The 26,998-nt window shown below is 45.9% G+C and overlaps 1 protein-coding gene and 1 long non-coding RNA gene across 36 annotated transcripts in view; one reads left to right on the top strand and one right to left on the bottom strand.

Annotated features, from left to right (window-relative positions):
• LOC110255692 (uncharacterized) overlaps nucleotides 1-8,056 on the top strand; it is a 93,713-nt gene extending 85,657 nt beyond the window's left edge. For 3 of the 4 annotated variants that reach the window (XR_014817974.1, XR_014817973.1, XR_002336355.2), the window contains exon 4: nucleotides 1,255-3,632. This is a non-coding gene — a long non-coding RNA (uncharacterized LOC110255692). Of the gene's footprint in view, nucleotides 1-1,254; nucleotides 3,633-4,050; nucleotides 4,149-4,794; nucleotides 5,630-6,054 lie in introns of those variants that run through there. The other variant, XR_014817976.1, reaches the window with a different exon arrangement.
• Nucleotides 8,057-20,437: 12,381 nt separating this feature from the next.
• Nucleotides 20,438-26,998, bottom strand: part of BEND7 (BEN domain containing 7) — an 86,792-nt gene continuing 80,231 nt past the window's right edge. For 5 of the 32 annotated variants that reach the window (XR_014817955.1, XM_084980245.1, XM_084980249.1 and 2 more), the window contains 2 exons: nucleotides 26,690-26,743; nucleotides 20,438-24,753 (listed from right to left, as the gene is read on the bottom strand). Coding sequence is in view for 19 of the 32 variants with exons in the window: in XM_084980245.1 (XP_084836371.1) it covers nucleotides 24,740-24,753; nucleotides 26,690-26,743 (68 nt within the window). In the remaining 13 variants the exon portion in view is untranslated. Of the gene's footprint in view, nucleotides 24,754-26,442; nucleotides 26,744-26,998 lie in introns of those variants that run through there. The other 27 variants (XR_014817964.1, XM_021064857.2, XM_021064849.2 and 24 more) reach the window with 14 other exon arrangements.

Below are 26,998 nucleotides of genomic sequence, written 5' to 3'. Positions count from 1 at the left end.
TGGTTTCTGTGTTTCGCTCAGAAATCCTCAAAGGCACGGTCTTGGGGCATCAGGATGAATGTCTGGAGACCTGGGGCCCCTGACTCATGGATGCAGCGTCAGCAGAGGCGTCTGTATTCTTTTGCTCAGGCTGCTGTTAAAGTGGCAAGGGCTGGACAGCTTAAAGAACAGACATGTGTCTCAGGGTTCTGGTGGCTAGAAAGTGAGGACAAGGGGTGGGCAGGGTTCCTTCTGAGAGTGATGCGGGAGGGTGGGTTCCAGGCTCTCTTCTTGACCTATGGGGGGAGTCTTCTCCCTGTGTCTTTGCATTGTCTTCCCTCTGTGCGTGTCTGTGTCCAAATTTCCCCTTCTTGTAAGGACACCAGTCATAATGGATTAGAGCCCACCGGAATCATGTCACTTTAATTACCTCTTTTTTTTTTTTTTTTTTTTTTTTTTGTCTTTTTGCCTTATCTAGGGCTGATCCTGGGGCATGTGGAGGTTCCCAGGCTAGGGGTCTAATCGGAGCTGCAGCCACCGGCCTACGCCAGAGCCACAGCAACGAGGGATCCGAGCCGCGGCTGTGACCTACACCAGAGCTCACGGCAACACTGGATTCTTAACCCACTGAGCAAGGCCAGGGATCGAACCCGCAACCTCGTGATTCCTAGTCGGATTCGTTAACCACTGTGCCATGATGGGAATTCCTAATTACCTCTTTAAAGGCACGGTCTCCAGATACAGTCACATGCTGAAGTCCTGGGGGTTTAGGGCGTCAACATATAGGTTCCAGGGCCAATTCAGCCCGTCACATCCCTCTACCCAGCTGGCCTCAGTTTTACCAGCAGAGAAATAAGGGGTGAGCCTCGGTTTCCCAGATTCCTCCTGACTTTAAAGCCGATCAAATTTTAGCCTAGAATTGTGCATGGACCTTCCGTAGCTGAATGTGTGACTTAGGCCATGTACTCTTTCCAGGTTAAAATTTATTTATAAAGCACAGATAAAAGGAGTTCCCATTGTGGCACAGTGGAAACGAATCCAACTAGTATCCATGAGGATGAGGGTTCGATCCCTGGCCTTTCTCAGTGGGTCAGGGATCTGGCGTTGCCATGAGCTGTGGTGTAGGTCGCAGAGGCAGCTCAGATCCTGAGTGGCTGTGGCTGGCAGCTGTAGCTCATATTTGACCCCTTATCTGGGAACTTCCATATGCTGCAGGTGCGGCCCTAAAAAGCCAAACAAATAAATAATAATAATAACATTTATTTATCTCCTTAGGTGTTGTGAGCCTTAAGTTATGGATGCAGCGATGACGCATTACGAACCACCCCTACCATCATCGTGAGGATAGGGGACTTGAGGCAGATCAGCCACCAGCACCAGAAAACAGGCTTTCAAACCAACAAGAGAAGACAGGATCGTAATACCCTCCTAACAACATTGCCTTATTGATGCAGTGCAAGGAAAACTACATTAGATTCTATTGATTCTCTTTGAGATCTAATAATAGGCTTTCTTCAGATCTTGTTCACATACCTCATACCTCTTCCTCCACGAGTCTATCTCAGGAGCTGAAATCGGCCAGTTACAAACAGCATTGGTTCTGCAGTCATATGCAGTCACAGAAGCGAAGGTCGTGTTTTCGAACACAAAAGCTACGACGCTTTCTTTGGGAAACAGGGCACGGCTGGGGAAAAAAAAATATCTCGCTTCTCAAGAAAATGGAAAGCGTGGCTAACTTCAGATTTATTTGATTACAAAGTCTTTCTCGGGGCTAATCAGTTTTAGAACCCGTTCTTATTGGCACCAGCGAGCCAATAAAAGAGCCAGAAGGAGAGAAGAAATATCACATCAACTCAGAAAAACAAGGTTGTTCATTTTTTAAAAGAGCATTGAATTAACGTTTACACCCCTGCATCAGCTTATTTATACAGACGCTATAGGAGATTCTTTGCATCTGCAGAATTTGTTAGCATACCGAGTTTGATAGATTGTACCTGACTTACTTGTGAAAAATCATCTCAAGAAAGATCTGCCCCCCACCCTGGGAAAATATGTAAATGAATAGCCAGAAACACTCAGCAGAAGGGAGAGGCTGGATTTTAGATGTCATGATGGATGGTTAAGAATTTGGGCTTTGGGGCAGTGGCGTGATGCTCAAGTCACCTCTGAACTTCACTATCCTCATCCCTAGGATGGGTTCCAAACTCAGGGTTTTCTGTAAATATTCAGTGGGCTAATGCATGCACGGAGGTTCTACATTAACCCTCCCAGAGGCCAAATGAGAAGCCAAGAAATGCCAGCTTATTTATTATTGTTATTGTTATTATTATTATAGAGAATCTTCGTATGCTTTATCCTTCATCTGAGGAAAAATCACAAAAAAGGATTCAATATGTAGAGAGAAAAAAGTCTTGGAGTTCTCTGATGGCCTAGCAGTTAAAGGATTTGGTATTGTCACTTCTGTGGCATGGGTTCCATCCCTTAGCACGTGTGTTCTTCATCCTTTCTAAAAGAGATGTTACCACAGTTCCTGTTGTTGCTCAGTGGTAGCGCACCTGATAAGTGTCCATGAGGATACAGGTTCGATTCCTGGCCTCGCTCAGTGGGTTAAGGATCCGGTGTTGCCATGAGCTGTGGTGTAGGTCGCAGACGTGGCTCGGATCCCACGTGGCAGTGGCTGTGGGATCCGGGCCAGCAGCTATAACTCTGATTTGACACCTAGCCTGGGAACTTCCGTGTGCTGTGGATGTGGCCCTAAAAATACAGAAAAAAAATGTTACCAAGTTAATAGGTATTAGGGAGCCCGGGGAGAAACCAGAACCCTCCCACGTTGCTGGTGGGCATGTAGAAGGGTGCAGATCTTTTGGGAAACTCTTTGGTGGCTCCTCAAAAGTTGTAAAGAGATGTGGCCCACATAGATCTGGCCCAGCAGTTCCATTCCTAGGTATATATGTGTCCATACAAAATACGCATCCATTCAAAAATGTGTTCAGAAACATTCACTGCAGGATTATTCACCACAGCCAAAAGGTGGAAAGATACAGCTCAAGTGTCTATCTACTAAGAAATGGATAAACCAAATGCGGAACAGCCATGCCATGGAATTTTATTTGGCAACAAGCAACTATGAGGGACTGACATGGGCTACGACATGGATAAAGCTTGAAAACATGATGCTGATGGAAAGAAACCAGTCACAAAAGGCTACCTGCTGCATGATTCCATTCATTGGAAACATCCAGAATAAATAAATCTGTACAGACAAAGGGTAATCAGTGCTTGCTTGGGGCTGGGAGGGAGGGCAGAAATGGTGGGTGGAGGGTGGGGTGGGGGGAAGGGAGTGACTGCTGCTGGGTCCAGAGTTTCTTTTTGGACGGATGGACATTCTTTGGAGTTAGTGATGATGGTCATACAACTTTGTGAATATTTTAAAAAGCACTGAATTGTACCCTGTAAAATGGTGCATGTTATGGTTTATAAATTTTATCTGGAAAGAAAATCAGTGGCTGCTTAATGTAGAAAATACGAAAACAAGGAAACAAAAATTGTCATTGCAGCATCCAGAGATAATCACTGCAAATGCTTGGATGTAGATCCTCCCAGACTGATGCAAAAGTGTACCTTTAAAGAAAATAAAAGGGGACCTTACAGTACACAGTTGAGTGATCGTTATGTTTTCACATTACTGTTGCTTTTCCTTTCTGTATTAAGAAATGGCCTATTAAACATAGGTGGCGTCCATCTCTAAGTCTTCTCAAAAGTCTTGCCTTTCCACATTCCTCTGCCAAGTCGTGTTCCTTCTGGTTCCAAGGCTCTTGGGATTTTTCAAATGAATCTGTTCATTTGGATCACCAGAGTACTTTCAGTGCTTGCTCTCACAACCTGACCTATGTTACAAGCTATTTCATTAATATCCATGATTTCAGTGGAATCCCTAAATCCATATTTCTACCTCGACCTCTGGCCCAGATACTAGTCGGGCATCTCCAAACGCCCACATGAAGTTCCCACTTGGATGTTCCATCACTGACGTTACCCTAAGACTAAAAGCGAACTCATTTTACTTTTCAGTGTCCTTGAGATGGAAGTTCATGCCCATGCTTAAGCTTCCTTATTCAGGTCGAGCTTCTTAGCAGCCATGGAAACCTACTCCCGCTAACTTAGGGCAGGTAAGTCAGGAGGGAGACAGGGTGGCTCACACCAGCACCTGTCCACTTCACTTGGTCTTGGTTTCCTTAAATCAAGAAAAATGGGTATAATCTCTCTACCCACTTCATGGGATTGTGAGAAAGAGCGTTTTTTTTTATCTTTTTTTTTTTTTTTTTTTTTTTTTTTAGGGCCACACCTGCAGCATATGGAACTTCCCAACAATGCCAGATCCGAGCGTGAGATCTACACTGCAGCTCATGGCATTGCTGGATCCTTAACCCACTGAGCAGGGCCAGGGGTCAAACCTGTGCCCTTATGGATGCTAGTTGATTCGTTTCCGCTTAGCCATGGTTGGAACTCCCAGAGCTGCTCTTTTGGAAGATACTTTGTGAATTCTGAGCCGCTCCATAAGCATAGGTTGTTTCTAAAATAAAGTGAGGTTTTCCTTCAAGTTCTGTTCCTGACTGTTTGTACCTCTGTTCCCTCTCAGTGCTTCCGAATTCCTTCACTGCCCTCACATCCCCTCATTGTCCCCAGGTCCCCTCACTGCCCCCACATCCCCTCAATGTCCTCATATTCCCTCACTGCCTCCATATCTAAGTCATACGGTCTTGTCTGTTCTTTCTTCCTCTCTTCTGCCGCTTCCCATCATCACTGGCCCCCCAGAACTCAGCTGCATCAATGGAAACCAGTTGTTCCCAAGCTCGATTATACATTAGACTCACCTGGGACAGTGATTCCACTTCAGAGGAGCTGTAAGGAGACCTCTGAAGCCGTATTCTCAACAGGCTGCGGAGGCGACCACAACAGGAACAAACCCACTAACTGAATCTACACATTGAGGTTGTTACTTGGAGTACACTAGTCCTGGGGAAGGGGTTCCCTAGGGAAATGTCTGGAAAACGCAGCCTAGAGCCTCTGCCTCCAGAGATTCACCGTCAAAGAGATCCTGCCGGTAAGCTACTTGGGAAACTGTCCAACACCGAATATGTGAGATCTATGTGATTGCAAGACGTTTTTGTCCCATAATATTGTGAATTATACTAAGAACTGTGCACATGGTCTTTTTTCTGGCAGAGAGCTCCCCCACCCCTTGGAATTTCCAAGCGGTCAGAGCCTCCAAGGTGTCTCTTGCTATGTGGATAATGTGACTTTTGGATGCACTTAAGGATGGGGGTTGGTAGCTATGGAGCCCACCCTATGATTAGAGGGTGGGAACTTTGAGTCCCGCCCCTCCAACCTAAGGGAGAGGGGCTAGAGGTTGATTGCCAATGGCTAATGATTCAATCAATCACACCTGAGTAAGGAAGCCCCCATTTTAAAAAAAGCAAGAGGGTGGGCTTCAGAGGACTTCTGGGGTGGCGAACACACAGAGGTGTTGGGACAGTGGTGCCTAGAAAGAGCATGGGAGCTCCTCGCCCCTTCCCTGTGCCTTGCCTCACACGTCTCTTCCGTCCGGCTCTTCCCAAGATACATCCTGTCGTGGTAAACTGATGATCCGGTGAGTAAAATGTTTCTCTGAGTTCTGTGAGCTGCTCTAGCAAGTTCCTTGAACCTGAGAAGGTTGTGGCAACCTCCGATTTATAGCCAGTTGGTCAGAAGCACAGGTGACAATATGGACGTGAGCCTGGGGTCCGAGTGGGGGAGGGGGCGGTTTTGTAGGACTGAGCCCCAGACCTGTGGACTCGCATGCTGTCTCCGGGAAGATGGTGTCACAACTGAGCTGAACTGTAGGACCACCTGGGGTCCTGAGAATTGCTTGTTGGTGTGGGGCTCCCTTCCTCCCACTGAAGTTGGTACTAAAGCCCATTTAGTCCCATGACATCTGTGAGAATTCTACCAGGAGAATATCCGGAGAAATAGATTTACGCTTGGGGGAAGCCCGGCCTGTAGGATCAATGCGGAATTTGTTATTCTTGTTTCCAGGGTGTTGGACCACTTGGCTGCAAACTTCCTCTCCTCTCATGCCTCTTTCTATACACTTGGCTCTGCGTATTTGCAGGGGATTTGTTCCAAAATCCTCAGATGGGGAAGTTCCCTGGTGATCTAGTGGTTTGAACTTGACACTTTCCCCGCTGCGGCCCAGGGTCAGTCCCTGGTCTGGGAACTGAGGTCCCACATCATGCCGGAGCACCCTGTGGCCAAAGGAATGGTGATAACAATAGCATTTTATGAATAAAACAGAAACAAAATCCTCAGATGCTCAAGTTCTGTAACATAAAATGGCATAGTGTTTGCATACAACCTCTCCATGTCCTCCTGCACACTTTCAATCATCTCTGGATTACTTGGAATAACTAGTACAGTGTAAATGGCCCAGGTACGGGCAAAGTCAAGTTGTGCTTTTTGGAACTTTCTGGAATGTGTTTTCTAAGTATTCCCTATTGGCATTGAGAAGAACTGAGGATACGGAGTCGTTGGAGCTTGTTCTGCCTCTGGAATTGCTCTGGGTTCATGTCCTGTCACCTCATCTACCCCCTGAAAGCAGTGACCATCTGTTAGGCACTTGCAGGTGGGCCCCTTTCCTGGTACAGGGCCTTCTGCACTGTGTGACTGGTAAGAGCTGTTGGTTTGCAGCATGTGTTTTGGGATTGGTGGTTTGGATTTCTTCTCCAGGTGGTCCTGCTGTGTTTGTGGGGCTTAGGGTCATCCTGGAGGGAGGAGGGCTGGTCAAGGCTGAGGACGAAGTTCCGTGACTCTCTAGGGCTACCATGCAAAGGGAGGGGAGCTCAGCCGCTGAGACGGATTTGGTCTAAGACAGAGTTCTGGAGTCGGTGCCGGCTCTCTAGGGGCCTCCATCCAGCAGCCAAAAAAGAGGGGCTGGGTCTGAACTTTCCTCCACGCTTGCCTTTCTCCCTGGTCACTGGGGAACTGGCCCTTCCAGTTGCTTCTGTAAGGTCACCTAGTTCTCTGCAATCAGAATGCGCGAGGCAGTGATGCTAACACAGGGCCAGCTTTGAATTTGCTCCGACTCATTACGGGAGTGAAGCCACTGTGTTATCCTCAGTCACAAGTTACTGATCATCCACGTCACCCCCTGAGGTGGGCGCCTCGCCCAGGTCTTCCAGGGCTGTGGCTTCCAAACTTTAAAGGTGTCTTTGTAATAAAATTAGGTCGTGATGATGGTTGGACAACTATAAATGTAATACTATTGATTGAGTAATAAAGTGTATCTTGTGGGAGTTCCCATTGTGGCTCAGCAGGTTAAGAACCCAGGACGTGTGTTCAATCCTTGGCCTCGCTCAGTGGGTTAAGGACTGGCGTTGCCATGAGCTGTGTGGTATGTCGCAGACACGGCTCAGATCCTGCATTGCTGTAGTGTAGGCTGGCGGCTATGGCTTTGATTCAGGCCCTAGCCTGGGAACTTCCATATGCCATGGGTGTGGCCCTAAAACGACAAAAGCAATAAAAAAATAAAGTACATCCCGTGGGCCTGTGGTCCTTGTAAAGCACTCCAGGCCTTACCCCAGGGCTGCTGGGTCAGCAGGTCCAGGGCAGGGCTGGAGGGTATGTAGTTCTAACAAGCTCCCAGGTGATGCTGATGCTGCCAGTCTGGGGACCACTGAGCCTCATGCCCTTGGCCTTCCCAGCCCTGCCACCTGCAGCACATGTCTCCCCACTGAACGAGGGGGTTTCAGTGGCTTTCATCCTTCTGGGGATGGCCTGACGTCCATTTCAGTCTCCTCCAAGCCTTTTTGGTGGACAGATGGACAATGAAGAAGGGGAGGAAATTAGGGATACAAAGAGAGCAGAGCTAAGTAAATCGTAGAGCCAGTGTTCGAACCCTGGTCATTCTGATTACAAAACGCCCTCTGTGAACTAGTCTGCTCTGTGCTCTTGGACAATTTTTAACAAAGAACCTGTTGTCAAGTTAAAATACTAGCTACTTGCTGGGGCCTTTCTGATAGTGTGTTTGGGATATTTCAAATAAGAAGATTGAATTAAAATGCTTAAAATGTTCCCGCTGTGGCACAGTGTGTGAAGCATCTCATTGCATGGATTCTGGTTGCTGAGAAGGTGAGGGTTTGAGCCCAAGCCTCATGCAGCGGGTACATGCTTAGGCCGCAGCTGTGGCTCAGATTCAATCCCTGGCCCAGGAACTTCCACATGCTGTGTGTTTGACCATTAAAAAAGAAAAAAAAAAAAACACAAACAAAGAGGAGTTCCCATCATGGCGCAGTGGTTAATGAACCTGACTAGGAACCATGAGGTTGTGGGTTCAATCCCTGGCCTCAATCAGTGGATTAAGAATCCAGCATTGCTGTGAGCTGTGGTGTAGGTCGCAGATGCAGCTTGGATCCTGAATGGCTGTGGCTGTGTCTATTGCACAGGCCAGCATCTATAGCTCCTATTCGACCCCTAGCCTGGGAACCTCCATATGCCCCAGGTACGGCCCTGGAAAAGACAAAAAAAAAAAAAAAAATGAGAGAAAGAAAAACACTTAAAATGACACCTGGCATAGAACAAACAAACGTCTGACACATTTCACCCAAGTACATCCTATAACACGGATTAGAAGCACAGGCTCTAGCCCAGAATGCCTGGGTTTGAATCTTGGCTCTGCTGTTCACTAGCGCTGTGACTTTGGGCAGGTTAGTTAAGCTTTCTGAAATTCAGTCTCCCCATCTGTAAAATGGGGATGGATAATAGTAATACTTCCAGGCTTACAATGGAGAAGAACTGAATTCTTATCTGTCAAATTCTTAGGACAGTGTTAACATTCTTGATTTAGGACGTGCAAACCAACACCTTGTAGGGGCAACTCAGATGGGCCCAACCCTCAGTGGAGTTATTCTGGATACTTTACTGTACATCTGGATGAGGGAGCTGGAGCCACACTCATGGAGTCCAGGCTTGGCTAAAAACTCAACAAGCTGGAACAAATTGCCTCGCTGTCTTCATCTGTCAAATGGGGATAACTGAAGTTTTCACTTCACAGGATGGCTTTGTAGATAACATGAGTTAAACGGACCTTTAAGGCATTACAACTGTGCCTGGCCTGTGCTCTCTGCCCAGTACGCGTTAGCTGGTATCCACAGAGTGGGCGCTACCTGTGGGCCTGACAGCCACCAACCTGTTTTTCCAAACCATGTCACCTGTTAGGTCTGTGTGGCCTTGCCCAGGTAGATAAGCACAGAGAGAAGACTGTCATGGCCTGAGCTGCTTGTGTCTTGGGCTCACTTGTTAAAGGAACCTACTCGTTTTATTTTTCGTAGGTAGTCATTCTCCCCAAACGCCCGAGGCCCTGGTGGAATCTTTTTTGAATTGATGCGTCAAAGACCCTTGGACCTCAGATGGGTTTCTTCTTATCTCGCCACGAATATGTTTTTTTATACATTATCCACTCCAGTTTCCTTTCAAGCTCCAGAGAGGATATCCTTTTCCTGCTAAGCTGCAGAATGATTTTGTTCTTCCCCTTCAAAGTAAATCATTAACTTGCACAGCCCTGTAAATAGGTTCAATGTATATATTATCGGAGTGGTACGTGTAATGGGAGTACCAGGAGTTCCTGTCATGGCACAGCGGAAACAAATCCGACTAGGAACCATGAGGTTGTGGGTTTGATCCCTGGAGTCGCTCAGTGGAGTGAGAATCTGGTGTTGCCGTGAGCTGTGGTGTAGGTCACAGACGAGGCTTGGATCTGGCGTGGCTGTGGCTGTGGCATGGGCTGGCAGCTGTAGCTCCTGTTGGACCCCTAGCCTGGGAACCTCCATATGCTGCAGGTGCAGCCCTAAAAATAATAATAATAATGGGAGTACCAAGCTGAAGTTTTTTTGTTTTGTTTTGTTTTTTGTCTTTTTTTTTTTTTTTGCTATTTCTGGGGCTGCTCCTGCGGCATATGGAGGTTCCCAGGCTAGGGGTTGAATCGGAGCTGTAGCCGCCGTCCTATGCCAGAGCCACAGCAACGCGGGATCCGAGCCGCGTCTGCAACCTACACCACAGCTCACGGCAACGCCAGATCGTTAACCCACTGAGCAAGGGCAGGGACCGAACCCGCAACCTCATGGTTCCTAGTCGGATTCGTTAACCACTGCACCATGAACGGGAACTCCCCAAGCTGAAGTTTTTACTGGAGCTTATGTGATACTTTGGAAGGCTGTGTTACAAGAGTTTATACCAGTATTTCAGATATCCCTAACAGTATCCAGGCATCGAGTATGATATACATACGAATGTACAGACCACTGAGCCTTTGGTTTCCTTTACCTTTATTTTTTTCATTTTAGGAAATATACATGTTCATTTTAGAAAATTTACACAAATAATTTTTTAAAATCACATAATTCTACTACCCAGAGATAACCACTACTTGCAATCTTTCTTTTTTTCTGTGCATGTGTATAAATATTTCCTTTATAGAATGTGATCAAGCCAGTGGGTAACACATCGTCTATACCTTTTTAAAGCTGTAGAAGGGTGTTGATGTGTGTATGTTTTTGGACTTGCTATAATTTGTAGTTATACACAATGACTATTTTTTTTTTTTTTGTCTTTTTGCCATTTCTTGGGCCGTTCCTGCGGCATATGGAGATTCCTAGGCTAGGGGTCTAATTGGAGCTGTAGCCCCTGGCCTACGCCAGAGCCACAGCAATGCAGGATCCGAGCTGTGTCTGTAACCCACACCACAGCTCACGGCAACGCTGGATCCCTAACCCACTGAGCAAGGCCAGGGATCAAACCTGCAACCTCATGGTTCCTAGTAGGATTCGTCAACCACTGAGCCACAACGGGAACTCCCACAATGACTATTAATGTAACTTTATAAAAATAAATGTCTTTCTGAGATTAAAAAAATATGACCAGGCTGAACATATTTTATAGCAAATATACCGTGAATATTTTTCCACATGATATGTATTTTTCTACTTTATTAAAAAGTTTTAAAAGTAACTTCCTTTTTTATTGCAAAAGCAACACATGTTCATTATAGGAAAATTAGGTAAACAAACAGAAGAAAATGTTAAAGTTCTCAAAATCTCACCATTCAGAAGTAGTTATTAATAGTTGGGTGTGGGAGTTCCCATTGTGGCTCAGTGGGTTAAGGACCAGACTTTGTGTCTGTAAGGATGCAGGTTCGATCCCTGGCCTTGTTCAGTGGGTTAAGGATCCGGCTCAGATCTGGTGTTTCTGTGACTGTGGTGTAGGCCTGCAGCTGTAGCTTGGATTTGATCCCTGACCCTGGGAACTTCCATAAGCTGCAGGTGCAGTTGTGAAAAGAAAAATAAAAAAGGTGGATGTATGTCCTCTTAGCCTTTTCGGGGGGAGGATTTGTATATTAGAAAAGCCAAAAGAGGAGTTCCCCAGTGGCTAGTGGTTAAAGACTCAGTGTTGTCACTGCTGTGGCTTGGGTTACTGCTCTGGTTCATGTTTGATCCTTAGCCCAGGAACTTCCTCATGCTATGTTTGTGGCAGAAAAAGATCCTATAGTATGTATTGTTCTGTGACCTGCCTTTTTTTTTTTTTTTTTTTGTCTTTTCTTGGGCCGCTCCCGCGGCATATGGAGGTTCCCAGGCTAGGGGTCGAATCCAAGCTTTTGCTGCTGGCCTACGCTAGAGCCACAGCAACGCGGGATCCAAGCCACGTCTGCAACCTACACCACAGCTCACGGCAACGCCGGATCCTTAACCCGCTGAGCAAGGCCAGGGATCGAACCAGCAACCTCATGGTTCTTAGTTGGATTCGTTAACCACTGCGCCACGACGGGAACTCCTGTGACCTGCCTTTTTAAATCAATTGACAGTTGATCTCTATGTACACCGCTGAAGATGGCCTTATTTTCTAATTTAAGGATACATTATAACTTAAACTACTGATAGACATGTAAATATTTTAATTTTGTAAATATTGAAACCATGTAGCTTGAATGAATATTTAAAACCATGAATCATGTAGCTTGATCTTTGGGCAAATCTATCTCTCAGACAAATTCCTTCCAATGAAACTGCTGGGTCAAAAGTTTTAAACAAATTTGATGTTTACTGTCAAACTGCCCTCAGAAATATTATACCAATTAACATGCCTGTTAGTAGTGGCTAAGAGTTTCCTTCATCATAAAAATTACTGGCGCTACCTTTCTTTTGATATTTGCCAACTGAATAACCACAATTTTCAAACTGCTATTTTAATTTGCATATCTTGGATTTAATTTTAGCATTTTAATGTTTATTGGCCATTTGACCTGGAAGAGTTGGATGATAAATATACTCTTAAAAACCATTTATTCGGAGTTCCCGTGGTGGCGCAGTGGTTAACGAATCCGACTAGGAACCATGAGGTTGCGGGTTTGGTCCCTGCCCTTGCTCAGTGGGTTAAGGATCCGGCGTTGCCGTGAGCTGTGGTGTAGGTCGCAGACGCGGCTCGGATCCCGCGTTGCTGTGGCTCTGGCGTAGGCCAGTGGCTACAGCTCCGATTCAACCCCTGGCCTGGGAACCTCCATATGCCGCGGAAGCGGCCCAAGAGATAGCAACAACAACAACAACAAAAGACAAAAAAGACAAAAAAAAAAAAAAACATTTATTCTGCACATATTTTTCTTTTGTCTTTTGCTCTTTGTAAAATTTTTGAAGTATGGTTTTAAAATTTTAGGTAATCAAATAATTTTTACTTGATAATTTCTTCTTAGATCATCATGTTTAGGAAATCCTTTCTCAAACTTATATTTTATTAATTATAAATATTCTAGTATTTTATTTAGTTGTTTTATTTAAATCCTTGAAATATCTGAAGTTAATTGCCACCCATAAAGTTACGTAAGAGGGTCCAACTTTACTATAATTTTTTAACAGCTTTACTGAGAGAGAATTCACATACTGTGAAACTTATCCTTTTAGAGTGGATGTGTATATGTATATAACTGAATCACTTTGTTGTACAGAAATTCTCACAACATTGTAAATCAACTATACTTCATTCAGAAAGAGAAAGACAAATACCGTATGGTATCACTTATATCTGGAATTTAATATATGGCACAAATGAACTTTTCCACAGAAGAGAAACTCATGGACTTGGAGAACAGATTTGTGGTCCCCAAGGGGGAGGGAGTGGGATGGACTGGGAGTCTGGGGTTAAGAAATGCAAACTATTGCATTTGGAGTGGATAGGCAATGAGATGCTTCTGTTTAGCACAGGGAACTATGTCTAGTCACTTGTGAGGGAACAGGATGGAGGATAAGGTGAGAAAGACATATGCATATGTTAGGACTGGGTCATCTTGCTGTACAGTAGAAACTGACAGAAAACTGTAAACCAGCTATAATGGAAAAAAACAAAAATCATAAACTACTTCAACGAAACCTTAAAAAATGGGAAAAACCTTACCCTTTTAGACTATACACGTCAGTGGTTTTTAATATATTGAGTTGTGCAACCACCACCGCTATTTAATTTGAGAACAGTTTTCATCATATCAAAAGGAAACCCTGCCCCCAGGAGCAGTCTTTCCTCAGTACTGCCCCCCTGCAGCCCCCCACACCCAGCCAAGGCAGCCACTCATTGCTTTCTGTCTGTATGGACTTGTCTAACCTGGACGTTTCCTATAAAAGGAATCCTAGGATATGTGGCTTTTGCGTCTAGTTTCTTTCATTCAGCATCATGTTTTCAAAGTTGATCCATGTTAATTTGTGGCAGTACCTCATTGCTCTTTATCTCTCAGTAATATTACATTGTATGGATAAACCATACTTATTGCTTTTTAGGGCCTTGCCTGTGGCATAAGGAAGTTTCCAGGCTAGGGGTGAAATTGGAGCTGCAGCTCCTGGCCTACACCACAGCCATAGCCATGGGGAATCCGAGCCACTTCTGTGACCTACACCATAGCTCACGGCAACACCAGATCTTTGACCCCCACCAAGTGAGGCCAGGGATCAAATCCACATCCTCGTGGATGCCAGTGGCTTAATCCATTGAGCCACCACAGGAACTCAGATAAACCACGTTTTGTTTATCCATCCATCAATTGATGGACACGCAAGTTTCTGATTTTTGGCTATTATGGGTAATTCTTCTCCAGACATTTGTGTACAAGTCTGCGTGGGCTCATATATTTTCAGGTCTCTCAGATCCATACCTAGAAGTATAACTGCTAGGTCATGTGGTAACTCTATGTTTAATTTGTTGAGGAATTGCCAATCTGTTTTCCAAAGAGCCTGCATCACCCGACATTCCCACCAGCAGTCGAAGGTTCCGATTTCTCCTCATTCTCACCACCACTTGTTCACGTGTGTCTTTCAACTATGGCTGGTTTTGTGGGTGTAAAGTGCTATCTCGTTGTGGTTTTAATTATGGATGTTGAGCACATTTTCATATACTTACCGGCCTACTGGCTATTCATATATCTTCTCTAGAGAAAAGTCTGTTCATATCTTTTGTCCTTTTTTTTTTTTTTTTTTTTTTTTTTGTCTTTTTGCCTTTTCTTGGGCCGCTCCCGTGGCATATGGAGGTTCCCAGGCTAGGGGTCGAATCGGAGCTGTAGCCACCGGCCTACACCACAGCCACAGTAACGTGGGATCTGAGCCACGTCTGCGACCCACACCACAGCTCACGGCAACGCCGGATCCTTAACCCACTGAGCAAGGGCAAGGATCGAACCCGCAACCTCATGGTTCCTAGTCGGATTCGTTAACCACTGTGCCACGACGGGAACTCCATTGCCCATTTTTAAGTTGGGTTATTTACCTTATTTTTGTGTGGTAAAAGTTCTCTTGTTTATTCCAGATTCAAGTGCTTTACCAGTAGGTGATTTGCAAATCTCTTATCTATTTCTGAGTTGTCTTTTCACCTGTTTTCATGTCATTTGAAGAACAAAACGTTTTAATTTTTGTGATGTCCAGTTCATTTTCCTCCTGTCACCCGTGTTTGGTGTCATATCTAAGAAACCACTGCCTGACCCAAGAGCATGGAGATTTATGCCTATGTTTTCTTCTAAGAGTCTAATAGTTTTAGCTTTTACATTTGGGCCTGAGATCCATTTTGAGCTAATTTTGTATATGTCTAAACTTATTTTTATAAATGCCCAGCTAATTTTCATCAACACATTGTATTGAAGATTTCATCCTTTTCCTAACAATGAACACGGCATCTGTGGTACCAACAGCTGATTGTCCCTCGTATCCATTCTTCCTTTCCTCCTGATAGTAATGGAATCAAAATTCTAGGCAGGCATGTAGCCATCCAGTTAAAGACTCCATTTCCTAGTTGTTTTGGTGCTGAGTGTACCCATTTGGCTAAGTTTTAGCCAATGGGGTGTAACCGGAAGAGATATATGGGAGTCCCTGTCATGGCTCAGTGATTAAAGAACCTGACTAGTATCCGTGAGGACTCAGGTTCAAACCCTGGCCTTGCTCAGTGGGTTAAGGATCCGGTGTTGCTGTGAGCTGTGGCAAAGGTCACAGATGGATCTCGGATCCCTTGTTGCTGTGGCAGTGGTGTAGGCCAGCGGCTACTGCTCCGATTCCACGCCTATCCTGGGAACCTCCATTTTAGGGTGGAGGTATTTTAGGGTGCGGCCCTAAAAATACAAAAGACCAAAAAAAAGTGATGTATGCAATCCCAAGGTCATGTTTTCATAAGGAAATGGCTTCCCCTCCATTATTACTCCCCCTCCCATAGTCTCTTTTTTTTTTTTCTTCTTCTTTTTATGGCCACACCTGCAGCATATGGAAGTTCCCAGGCTAGGAGTTAAACTGGAGCTGCAGCTGCTAGCCTACACAACACAGGATACAAGCCATTGTCTTTGACAGGCAACACAGGATCTGAGCCTTTTCTGTGACCGAATGCCACAGCCACCACAACACTGGATCCTTAACCCACTGAGTAAGGCCAGGGATCGAACCCACATCCTCATAGAGACATCAGTTTCTTAACCTGCTGAGCCACAACAGGAACCCCTGGTAGTCTTAACTATAGACTTAAGCTAGTGAGCCAGCTTTGACCACATGGATGTGGATGTCTCCCAAGTGGCAAAAAAATATTGGATGTAACTGGGTTTCTGGATGACTACATGGAGCAGAGCTACCTACCACCACCTTAGATCACCTACTCACTTCTAGGCTACGAGTTAGAGGGGGAAAAAAATCTGTTATTGCAGTTGTACCACTTTATTTTGGGGCCTCTTTGTTATAGCAGCTTAACATACATTATACTAATTATTGAGGTACCTTTAATGCATACTGTATATTGACAAGTTTTTCTTTAAACTTCCATCTGTTTTATGGATCTGTCTATTCTTGTATCAAAACCACAGCTTTGGAGTACCCTTGTGGTGCAGTGGGTTGAGGATCTGATGTTGTCCCTACAGCAGTCTGGGTCCCTACAGTGGCTCAGGTTTGATCCCTGGCCTGGGGCACTTCCATTTGCTGCAGGTACAGCTGTAAAACAGAAAAGAAAAATTTCTTGGTCTTTGAGAGTTTGCTCATTTTCTAAAGCTGTTATGTTAAGATGCTAGCTAGGCACGATCAAGGTGCATTTTGGCTGCTGTCTCTTAACATGGTCAGTGGCCAGCATCTGGGAGTTTGTTGGACATTTAAAATCCACCCCATCACCATGACTGTGGAGCCCCTCCCACTGGGATAAAGGGAAAGACCGGCTGTGGTTATGGCTGCCTAGGAACCCTGACCTTATAGAGGTGGGTTGGCCAAGCACACTTTAACAGTCCATGGTACAAACCATAGAAACAAACAAAACCTTCATGTGTCAGAGCTGCCCACAGCTATATGTCCACGTTCCAGGGATTGTCAGTGAGGTAGAAATGGGGGAAGGTGGCCTTGCTTCACACCAATGAAATATTTCTCCTACGGATGGAGCAGTGCTGCCGGGTTCATCGCAGGAGAGGATGGGGGTGCTAAAGGGGTCTGATTTTTCCCTGTCCCGTGGTTAGAAATACATCACTTTTGGAGGATGCTAAATTCCGTCATCTATAGTGTAAGTGCCATCTATTATAATGTATTCTTCTTCCTCCTTTGCTAGAGTACAGCAGAAAATAGTGTTTCTCCCAGAATATGCAATTGGTCCACCACTTCATTGAGCCAATTTAGGATGCTCAATTTCCTTTGTTAGATGGGTTTCTTGCTCCATAGTCCTATTGAGGGCTCTCCACTTTTTGAATCTGGGTGGCACCGTCGTGGAGAGTAGGCACACCTGGAATTCAGGAGCGCTGGTTTCTGACCAGCTCCTCTGTTTAACGCACTCACATCAGCTTCATTTTTGGAACATATCTTAAAGGAATTAATTGAAGTAGCTTAGTTTCAAAGTTTAGGTTTAAAATGTCCTCCAATTTTTTCAGCATTAACAGATAAAAATGGCCAAAAAAAAGGAAAACGCGATTAAAAAGGCAGGCCCTTAGGTATCAAGTCTACTGGAACATCAGTATGTGTGCAGCACAGGGTTCTGTGGGTTATTCCGTGCGGGTTCCATTTCTAGATGGTTCTCCAACTTTTCCATTAGGGCTCTTTGACATTCTTTTAATTTCACTGATGACAAACTGGAAATAAATGATAAATACATATATGCATAGAATGTGTGGTTTTAGGGGGAATAAACGATAACATGCTTTTAGAGGTTACAGGTGCAAAAGGAGTTGGTTTGTGTAAATTTTCAGTGTTTCTCTGAATTGGTAGAATTAGCAGATTCTCACAGAGTGCAACCCAGTAACTCTGGCAGAGTCATTGACAGTTTTGTCACCATTGATGAAGAGCACTGACGGAGGAGGTCCCTGTGATCTCAGGCTACGGGACACGGAAGAAGGGAGAGGGCAGTGCCCGTCCCCGTCCACTCCTGCTGCGGAGGCTGGGGCTGGGGGGGCCTGAAAATGGGTTTGCCCCAAGGACTAAAATCTAAGTGGCCTTAAAGATAAGATCCCTGACAACACGACACTTAGATTCCAGAGGTAAAATGGATAATAAACACATAAATAAGCAAGACAATTTCAGAGCCTGGTGAGTGACCCAAAGGGACTGAAAGGCTGTGTCTTGAAGGTGCAGTTTAGTTTGGACTTGAGTTACATGGAATGAGTGGGGCTTCAAATCTTGGTGGACTCTAGCTGCCCGGAGTCCTTGATGGGACAAACTACCCAGTTTAAGCTCCCTCCTTTAGTTCAGGAGCCTAGTCCACAGCCTCATGTGCTGGTGTTGCCCAGGGCTTCTGGCTGTGCTCTGGCCCCCCGAGCAGTACCAGGCAGACCCTAAGTGTTCAGTGAACACTCCCTGAATGAAGAAATGGAGCACTGGGGCACCTGAACTTGTCTGCTTTCTCCAAGTTGCCCCTCCCCCGTGTTGCCAGCCATCTTGAGTGCAGATAACACCCCCATGGTCCCCAGCCAGAGACCTGGGTGTCAGTTTCCCTCCCTGCTCCCAAAGGGTGCATTCCCGCCCCTGCCTGCATCACTACTGCATCACTGAGTCCTGCTGGTCTTCCTCTTCTGCTTCAGCAGGGGTGCTTTGTCCTCTTGGGTCCTCTTTCTCCATCCCTAGCTGTTCCCTCAGCTTCTTAATGGGGTTCAGCTTCCCCCGCTTCCACTTAACATTCCGGACGTTCGCCAGATGGATCAAGACAGCACAGGACTCTTGATCAGACCTTACTCAAATTGCTTCACGCCTTCCCAGCTTCTCGGGAGGGTCTCTAAGGCCTGGCATAGATGGCACCAGGTTGACAGACCTCCCCTGCAGCTTCGGCTCTCACCCCTTGCATCCTAGCCCCAGCTGTGCTAAACCAACCCAGCATCTACCGATGGTGGGTGTCCAGTAAATGCTTGCACTGGACTCAAGGTGCAGCTGGGAAGGGAGCCAGTTGCTGTCCCATCACTTGGTTTTCAGACTGGGCCTGGGGAGTTCCCTGGTAGCACAGCTGGTTAAGGATCTGGTGTTGTGACTGCCGTGGTTCGGTTGCTGCAGTGGCGTGGGTGTGACCCCCAGCTTGGGAACTTCCACATGCCACGAGCGTGGCCAAAAAGAGGGCGGGGGGGGGGGGCGGGCGGTAGGGGAAGATTGGGCTTATAGGAGATAAGCAGCTGCTCCTCCCACCACCCTATACCCCCATGATGGAGGCAGATGTGTGAGCTTTTATTTTCTGGGAAGGCAAATGGTTCCCCTTCCAATGGAGCCTCCCGTGGTGAGACTGGGTCCCCACACTGGATGAGGAAGACATTCAGGTGATAAAGGAGGCCCAGATCCTTGCTGGAGTGTGGGAATAAGGGTGTCCCAGGAGACCTTGGGCCACGCCCTGGCCCCCATACAGATAATTTCCCGGCACAATGGGCATACAAAGCACTGGGGGTGTTACAGTGGGAGGGGCAGGCGGGTGCCAGGCTGCCAGCTCCTAGGAGGTGTGGATACAGGCAAGACTCTGGATGGCAATGGTTTAGATTTTCTTTCTTTGTACACAATTCACCCTGATCCCTCCCCTCTTGCCATCCAGCTGCTTTTTTGTCTTTGTCTTTTCTAGGGCCACACCTGTGGCATATGGAGGTTCCCAGGCTAGGGGTCTAATCAGAGCTGTAGCTGCCTGCCTATACCACAGCCACAGCAGTGCCAGATCCGAGCCACGTCTGCGACCTACACCACAGCTCATGGCAACGTGGGATCCTTAGTGGTGAGTGAGCCCAGGGATGGCACCCGCGTCCTCTTGGTTGCTAGTCAGGTCCGTTAACTGCTGAATGGAGATGGGAACTCTGTCCAGCTGCTTTCTTAGCAGCAGCTGCTCCTCCCACCACCCTATACCCCCTCCCTGCCCCCCAGCTGCAGACGCGCTAAGCACTTCCCCCAGATGAGAGCCCAAGAACCAGACCCCGAACCAAGCCCTGTCAGAGCTCATGGACCAGCCTGGGGCCTGCCTTTTGAGGGATGGGGTAGGGGGGAGTTGCCGTGAGGAGTAGCGCCCCCCTGTGTTCAGAGAGAGAGAATGAAGCAATTATGTTTGAATAGCCACTTTGCATTGGAGAGGATTGATTTGTCCTTCCAATGTGTTGTTTCCATAGAAGCAGGGCTTAACCTTTTAAGTGAAGATGATCAAGCTACCTAATTCATTTAAAATTAGGCTTCGAGCATATCAGGATTTACCGCTCAAGTGTTACTGTGGGACTCGCCACAGCCACTGATCTGACTGCGGGCAGAGCCTGCGACGTAACACGTTTGAAGATGCTCTCTCTGGTAGCGGTCTGGGTCGTTCGTTTATTTTTAAAAATTAACTTCATAAGGAGATAAGACTTTCTGTGTAAGATCACCAGAGTACTAATAAATGCCTTTTAATTAATGAAGAGCACCGACTGCTCTTCATAAGCACAGGAGGGCTGGCACACAGGCACGAAACAGGCACGTTCGATTAAAGTAATTTATTGTATTCTTCCAGAACGGACATAAAGGGCATCTTGGGACTTGATAACACAACACATGTTATACAACATTTTCACAACTAGCTTTGCGCTGAAATTTTTTTTAAAAGAACATAGTAATCTTAAAAAATCTAAATATTTACACATTAATAAAACATATATACAGAAGATCAAGACATTATCCATAGAGAGGGAATAATTTTTTTTTTTCTAAGAAAGCCTATAAAAAGGATTTCTGAAGAAAGTCTGAACAGTAGTCACAGTTAGGTAAACACAGATACGATTTTCATTTACAAAATAGGATGTTACTGTTGCAGTTTTATGAAATGAATTTCCAATCTGTGAATCTGTTGCACACATGTGTGAGCTGAGCAGTCCCCACCCCCTCCTCAAGTAGTGAAAGATTCAAGCGCTCGCCCAGTCGTGGCGGGAAGTGCTTTGAAGGCTCCTGGTGGATGCTGAACACACTCCGCCAGCCGTGAGGTAAACGTTTCTACCTTTGTTCACAACATATTCATCTTACTGTGAGAGAGTTGAAAGGTCACTAATTCATCCTTTTAATTCCCTTGAGAAAGACTTTGTACGGAGAGGCAGAAGACAAATTTTTAAACATATGTTGCCGAAAAACAAAAGCCCTGCTTCACAGTACCTCGAGAGACCCCCCCATCATGAACAGAGGGGCTACTTTGGAGGGACGGGGTGCCTCACTGGCCTGAAGTGGGAAAGGCTAACTAAACCTGCGATGGACCTTCCTTGAAGCTCCAGAAGGAAGACAGAGAAAGAGACGCACGTCTGTGAGATGTAGCTGTCTGGTGGTTGGGTTGATCCGCACGCCACACCTAGAACCAGCTTTGTCACATTACAGGGATGCCTCCTGCAGCCTTGGGCTGATGAGCTGGTCGGCAGTGGGATTCTGACTCATCCCAGAGCTCCTCTGCCAGCTCAAGGTCAGCTGTTCCACGTGCTACGTCTGGCACAGGTACCTTGGACAGGGGAGGGAGGAATTTAGGTTCTAGGCTGGGCCGGGCCATTGATGGGCTAGTCCCTGGCCCTGGGCAACCACGAGCCTCACTCCTCCTGAGCTGTCTCACTGCACACCGAGGGCATGGGACTGAGGAGCCTGATGCCAACACTGGGCTCTAACACTCTGATATAATAAAGTAACTGCCAGGGAAATGTATCATATGGTAACACAGCAAGCCCCCCCCCCACCCCCACCGGGGTTTGGTGTGTCCACTGTCCAAATGTCTTTCAAGCCAACTCTTGGCCTTTGGGTCGAGTGTCAAAGATTCCCAGTGATTTTTCTCTACACAATAAATGAGATGTAAATGCGTGGCCTCCAAATAAAAAGGTACCTTAAATTCACCATCTTAACCAGGGAGAGGAACCAGGTGGTACATATTAATGTAAAAATACGCGCATGGCAAGACACTTCTTTAAAATGAACCCCTGTTTTCATGTGTTGGTTTTATACAAAGCGGAGGCAAGTGTACCAGCCCCAGAGGAAGGTGACCCCAGTCAGGACGTGTGGGGCCCGTTGCCACCTGATGCCGCAACTCGGGACCACTCCCTTAAAACCATCGGTGGAAAGAGTCGGCAGGGGTCATGTGGGTAACTGGTTATTTTGAGTTCCTCACCTTTTAATTAGTTGTTTTGTTGCTGTGTTGACACAACCTGCGTGAAAGGTTCTTTCCTAAGAATTCGACTATCATTTGCCCTTCTCAGGGACAAGGGATTATTTTTGGGGAAAATGATGTCACAAGTGATTTTTCATCTAATAGATCAGTGCTGAGTTGCCCCCCCCCCCCCCAAAACAACTTTTCCATCTTGTAAGCTGATGAAGGTCTAATTCATTTTGGCCTTGACAACCGCTCCTTTGGTCCTGGAAAGAGCTGCTTTCCTTTACAGCGCATCTGGCAATTTACGTTAAAATAAATAGGCCTCAAGACTCCATACTAGGTGCACATTGAAAAAGAGACAGGTTAAATCAAATTGCTTTTTTTTTTTTTTTTTTTTAATGGACAACGAACCAACCGGATGATGCGCTGGATGTTTAAAAGGGTGAACATTCCACTCTGAAGATGATTTTTTAAAAACCTCAGACTGAACCGGAGGCCTGATGATCCCACATTACAAAGGAAGTTCTATGAAAACTATTCAAACATGACAGGTCACCTTCACGGAACGCCCACACTTTGCAGTACCCTGAAACGTTAGTGGACCTTTTGGGAAATTCAAATGGAGGAGCTGCATGTGCTAAGGAACGTGTCGCTAAAGGGAAGTCTAGGCAGTGAACTCTGTGTCTTCCGTGTTTTCTCTCCTGGTGTCAAATATATTACCTACAACAGAGACAAGAATGTGAAGAGAGGCCACTTCTCTAAGGAAGAGCTGTAGGCTTTTCTACGACACAGACAGGCCCAGGACCTCGTGGGTGCGGTGTCTGTGTTTCATCTCTAAGTCAATTTTTTTTTTGCGGGGCAGGGGGTGCCCACAACATGCAGAAGTTCCTGGGCTAGGGATCAAACCCTCGCCACGGCAGTGACAACACTGGGTCCTTAACCCACTAGCCACCGGGGAGTTCCTCTAAATCACTACTTTTTCGCCAAGGCTTTAGTTGTGCCAAATGAGCAATTTTAGCCATTAGACATCTGTGATGATGATTTTTACAGGAAAACTCATGAACGTGGGTTACTATTAGAGTATGTCTGCGTCTCTATTCCAGGAATAGAAAATGGCTAAATAAAATATGATTTACCTGTAAAACAGAAGAGGGCCCAGCTATTAAAATAATGCATATGGAGATTTGTAATACAGTGGGAAATGCTTGTTAAGGTGGTGAAACAAAACAACAAAACCAAACCTCAGGAAGCAAAATTGGATGGATCTGACCTCCACCATATAAATAAATAAAACGCAGAGAAAAATCTGGGAGAAAAACACCCAATGATAATGGTTGTCTCTGGGTGGTACAAGTAATTTACATTTTCTTCCTTCCACTTTTCTATATTAATTTCTAAAACGTATGTAAAAGAAAACAAATTGATGACCAAAAACAAACAAAAACCGAAGCCTAGGTGCGCTCTGCACTATTCTACTTCACATTCAGAAGCCGCTTTTCAAAATTTTAGATACCACTATTTTGACTTTCTTCTCTGTACTCTCCCCACCCTCCCAAATTCTGCCCTTCACCCTGGATGTTTTTTTCCTTTATCTGAGCGCTGTCTCCCCACCCTGGGTGGTGGCCTCTGCCTTGCTCTGGTCCGAGGGCGGCTTTTGTTCACCAGAACCTAACTCAGTCAGGACAGAGTCCTGGCCTTGCTCAAGTGCACTTACTGACAGGGTTGAGGGAAAAGAAATAGAAGAAGATGTATTTTTCCACTATGAAATTTATATCCATTTTTGATAAAACTAGACAAATAGAAAATCGCTTAAGCGCCATGGATTGAGGTAAATGTCATCTGATGCCTGACTGTAACCTTGACCTGGCTGATTCTGGTTCACAGAAACACTGGGGGATTCCTACACCTGTCCCACCCCTCCTCAACACACACGAGTTTAGAAGGAGAGGAAAAAGACCTTGACAAGGTAATAAAGGCATTGCTAAATCCTTAAAAAGGACCGGTGGGTGCCGGCTCAGACCAGATGAGGACGGCCTGGCCAGTAAGTCTCAAATCCAGAGAGGAAGCTGCATGTGTGAGAAAGGTGACATTCGTGCTGCGGAGGGTCTCCTAGGACGCACGTAAGGAGGGAGGACTCAGTCACAGTGCTGTATTCAAAGCCCCCAGAGCGGGATTTTCACTTGAGAGGCACTCCAGAGACGGGATGGTCAAGATTACTTCAAGCCATTACTGCAAAATTTGGGCACCACTCCACACCTTCTCTTCTCCATGTTGAAATGCTAAGTGGTTTTATTTATCATGCCGTTTAGTGACTCGGATCAAATATCTATCAGGGGTCCAGTGAAAAGACCTTCGGGGGCGGCCTCCTCCTGCCTTGGGTAGGGCCTCACAGCCGTGGGTCAGATCTGAGGGAGAGCCTGTGGGCTGACACTGCAGGCAACTTCGGGCCGACTTACGACAGACTATCCATGATGACGGGGAGACACTGAAATGGAACCCTAAAGGGATGAGCAAGAACATCCAGCAACTCTTGGGATCTTTGGGAAACATGCAGAGAAGGTGTAAGAAAGCTACGCGGTGGAACGGCTGGGAGTTGAGAGGCCTGGGCTCCGGCCTGGCCACCAACCAGCTGTGAGACCTTGAGAAAGTCATTTAGTGTTTCTGGGCCTCAGGCTTTTTTACCTGTAAAATAAAAGGACTGGATAAAAGGAGGGGACGGGACTAGATGATCTCTAATGTTCCTTCTTTCTCAGAGTCCTTGACATTCTTTTCACTTCCGTGAGGTAGTTCTATCATCCTGTGCTCGAGTTCCTTATCTGAAACATCTCTCTGCTTCCATCCTCAGACAGGAAGAGGCAAATGTATTATTACTTCAAGGGGTGGGGTTTTCCAGTAACAGTACCGTTTACAAGCCCACTGTGTCAGATGGCAGCCCAGGCTGTGCAAATGCCCTGGGGTCAACAGGGCTGGCAGGGGAGGAACCTGGGAAAATACAACTAGACCAGCAAGGTATCCCTCCAGCCTGGAAGGCACAAGTTCATCATTAGCAGCAGCCTTTCGTGCAATGACTGGGAGTGGGTGATAAGATCAAGGCTAAGAGTGGTCCTGATAATTCAGAGGAGGCAGGTTGGGAAGGAACAATAGAGATCATGCATTTCAGTTCTCTCGGTTCAGAAATGTGGAAACAGCCGAACAAGAAGAGAAGCCCCTTTTCTGTAATTTCTGTAATGACTGTACAGTAAGAACTTGATAGAAGCAGGTTGCTTTTGCCCTCTGTGGCTCATTTCATTTATTTGCCCATCGATCTGCTGCTTAGCTACTCAGCGACAGAGAAAGCACGGTTATCATTTGCAAGGCTGAGTTTTCTGGCTGCTCTGAAGTTCACTAACAATGCCTGTCTCACACTATGAACTCAGGATAAGTACTGGCAATAACACGTGCCCTCGCAGAGTTCCTACACAGACTAGCGACTCCTTTAATACTTGCTGGATTTAATTTAAAACTTACCACCTCAAGTGGAGAAAAAACAGTTTTTTCATTCCAGGTTTTTTTTTTTTTTTTTGGAGGGGGGCATCTGGGTTTTGCTGTTACAAGAATCTTCAGGTATTTTGAGGACAGTCAATAAAGACCTTTTGAGACTGAGGGCATAAACTCTTTGTCACATGGCTCACTGATCAGACACCTGGCCATCAGGTGCTCCGGTGGGAGCTGATGCAGAGGCAGGGGACCAGGGTCAGAAGTATTACTTGAGAGTCAAATATTAGGAAGTGAGTATTCAGGGCATGGTGTTACCCCTGCAGCAGAGGTTTCAGTGAAATGCTATATTCGGCTCATCCGGTTACATGGCTAGGAGTGCCACCCATGCTAGCTGGCTTATTCAGTCACTCGAAACACAGGATTCACTGGGTGCCTGTTACATGAAAAGCAATGACACTGCTTCTCAAAGCCTTTTGAGGGGAGGTGGGAGATGACAGAAGGGACACGAATTTCATCATAAAACCGACGATTCCTAATCTAAAGAGAAATATCAGTTCGTGTAAAATTTTTTTTTTTTTTTTTTTTTTGGAGTTCCCATCGTGGCACAGCGGAAACGAATCCGACTAGGAACCATGAGGTTTTGGTTTGATCCCTGGCCTCGCTCAGTGGGTGAAGGATCCGGCGTGGCCATGACCTGTGGTGAAGGTTGCAGACACGGCTCGGATCTGGTGCTGCTGTGGCTGTGGTGTAGGCCGGTGGCTACAGCTCTGATTAGACCCCTAGCCTGGGAACCTTCATATGCCATGGGTGCGACCCTGAAAGGACAAAAGACCAAAAAAAAAAATTTTAATGTCCCAAGGTTTGGGGAGGCAAATTGGGGTGACACTAAGTTGTCAGGACTTGCTGCTCTCAGGTTTTCAAGGAGATGAAACAGAATGTGAAAAAGCCGTGGCTTTTCATATTCAATGTGAAAAATCCCTCTGAACGCAGGGCATTGAACACCCTGATTGCTGGGGGCTGGGTCTCTTATAGAAGCAGTTTGCTCAAGCATCTGCATCTCTGATGTTAAAAACATTTTCAATGCAAATATTTTCACGTGCTGTATTTTCCAGCGGGTGATGAAAATGGAAATGTGTTTTACCTGTTGGGGGTAGAGAAACGCCGTCCAGCCTTTCATCACCGTCAGCTACCTCTGCTGGTTACAAACATAAAACACAAATCTCATTAGTTTCAGGGAGCACATTCATTTTACCGAATACAGTAATACAATTTAAAAACTCCAGTGTACATAATAGTTTTCACCTTTCTTTTCCCTTCTTGGCTTCAGCTGGTTCCCATTACAGGTTTTAGTACCATTATTTAAACGAAATATTTTTTACAATGATGGTATAAAATCCATTTTCCTGTATTAATTTTTTTATATCTTAAGAACCTTATTCTACCAATCAGT

Source organism: Sus scrofa, chromosome 10 (assembly GCF_054392235.1).
Source record: "Sus scrofa isolate SSC_HxYL_T2T_F1_AM1 chromosome 10, Sscrofa_HxYL_maternal_Yorkshire_Landrace_v2.0, whole genome shotgun sequence".
NCBI classification, from domain to species: Eukaryota; Metazoa; Chordata; class Mammalia; order Artiodactyla; family Suidae; genus Sus; species Sus scrofa.
Note: the sequence above shows the minus strand (reverse complement) of the source record. Positions and strands in the feature narration are given on the sequence as shown.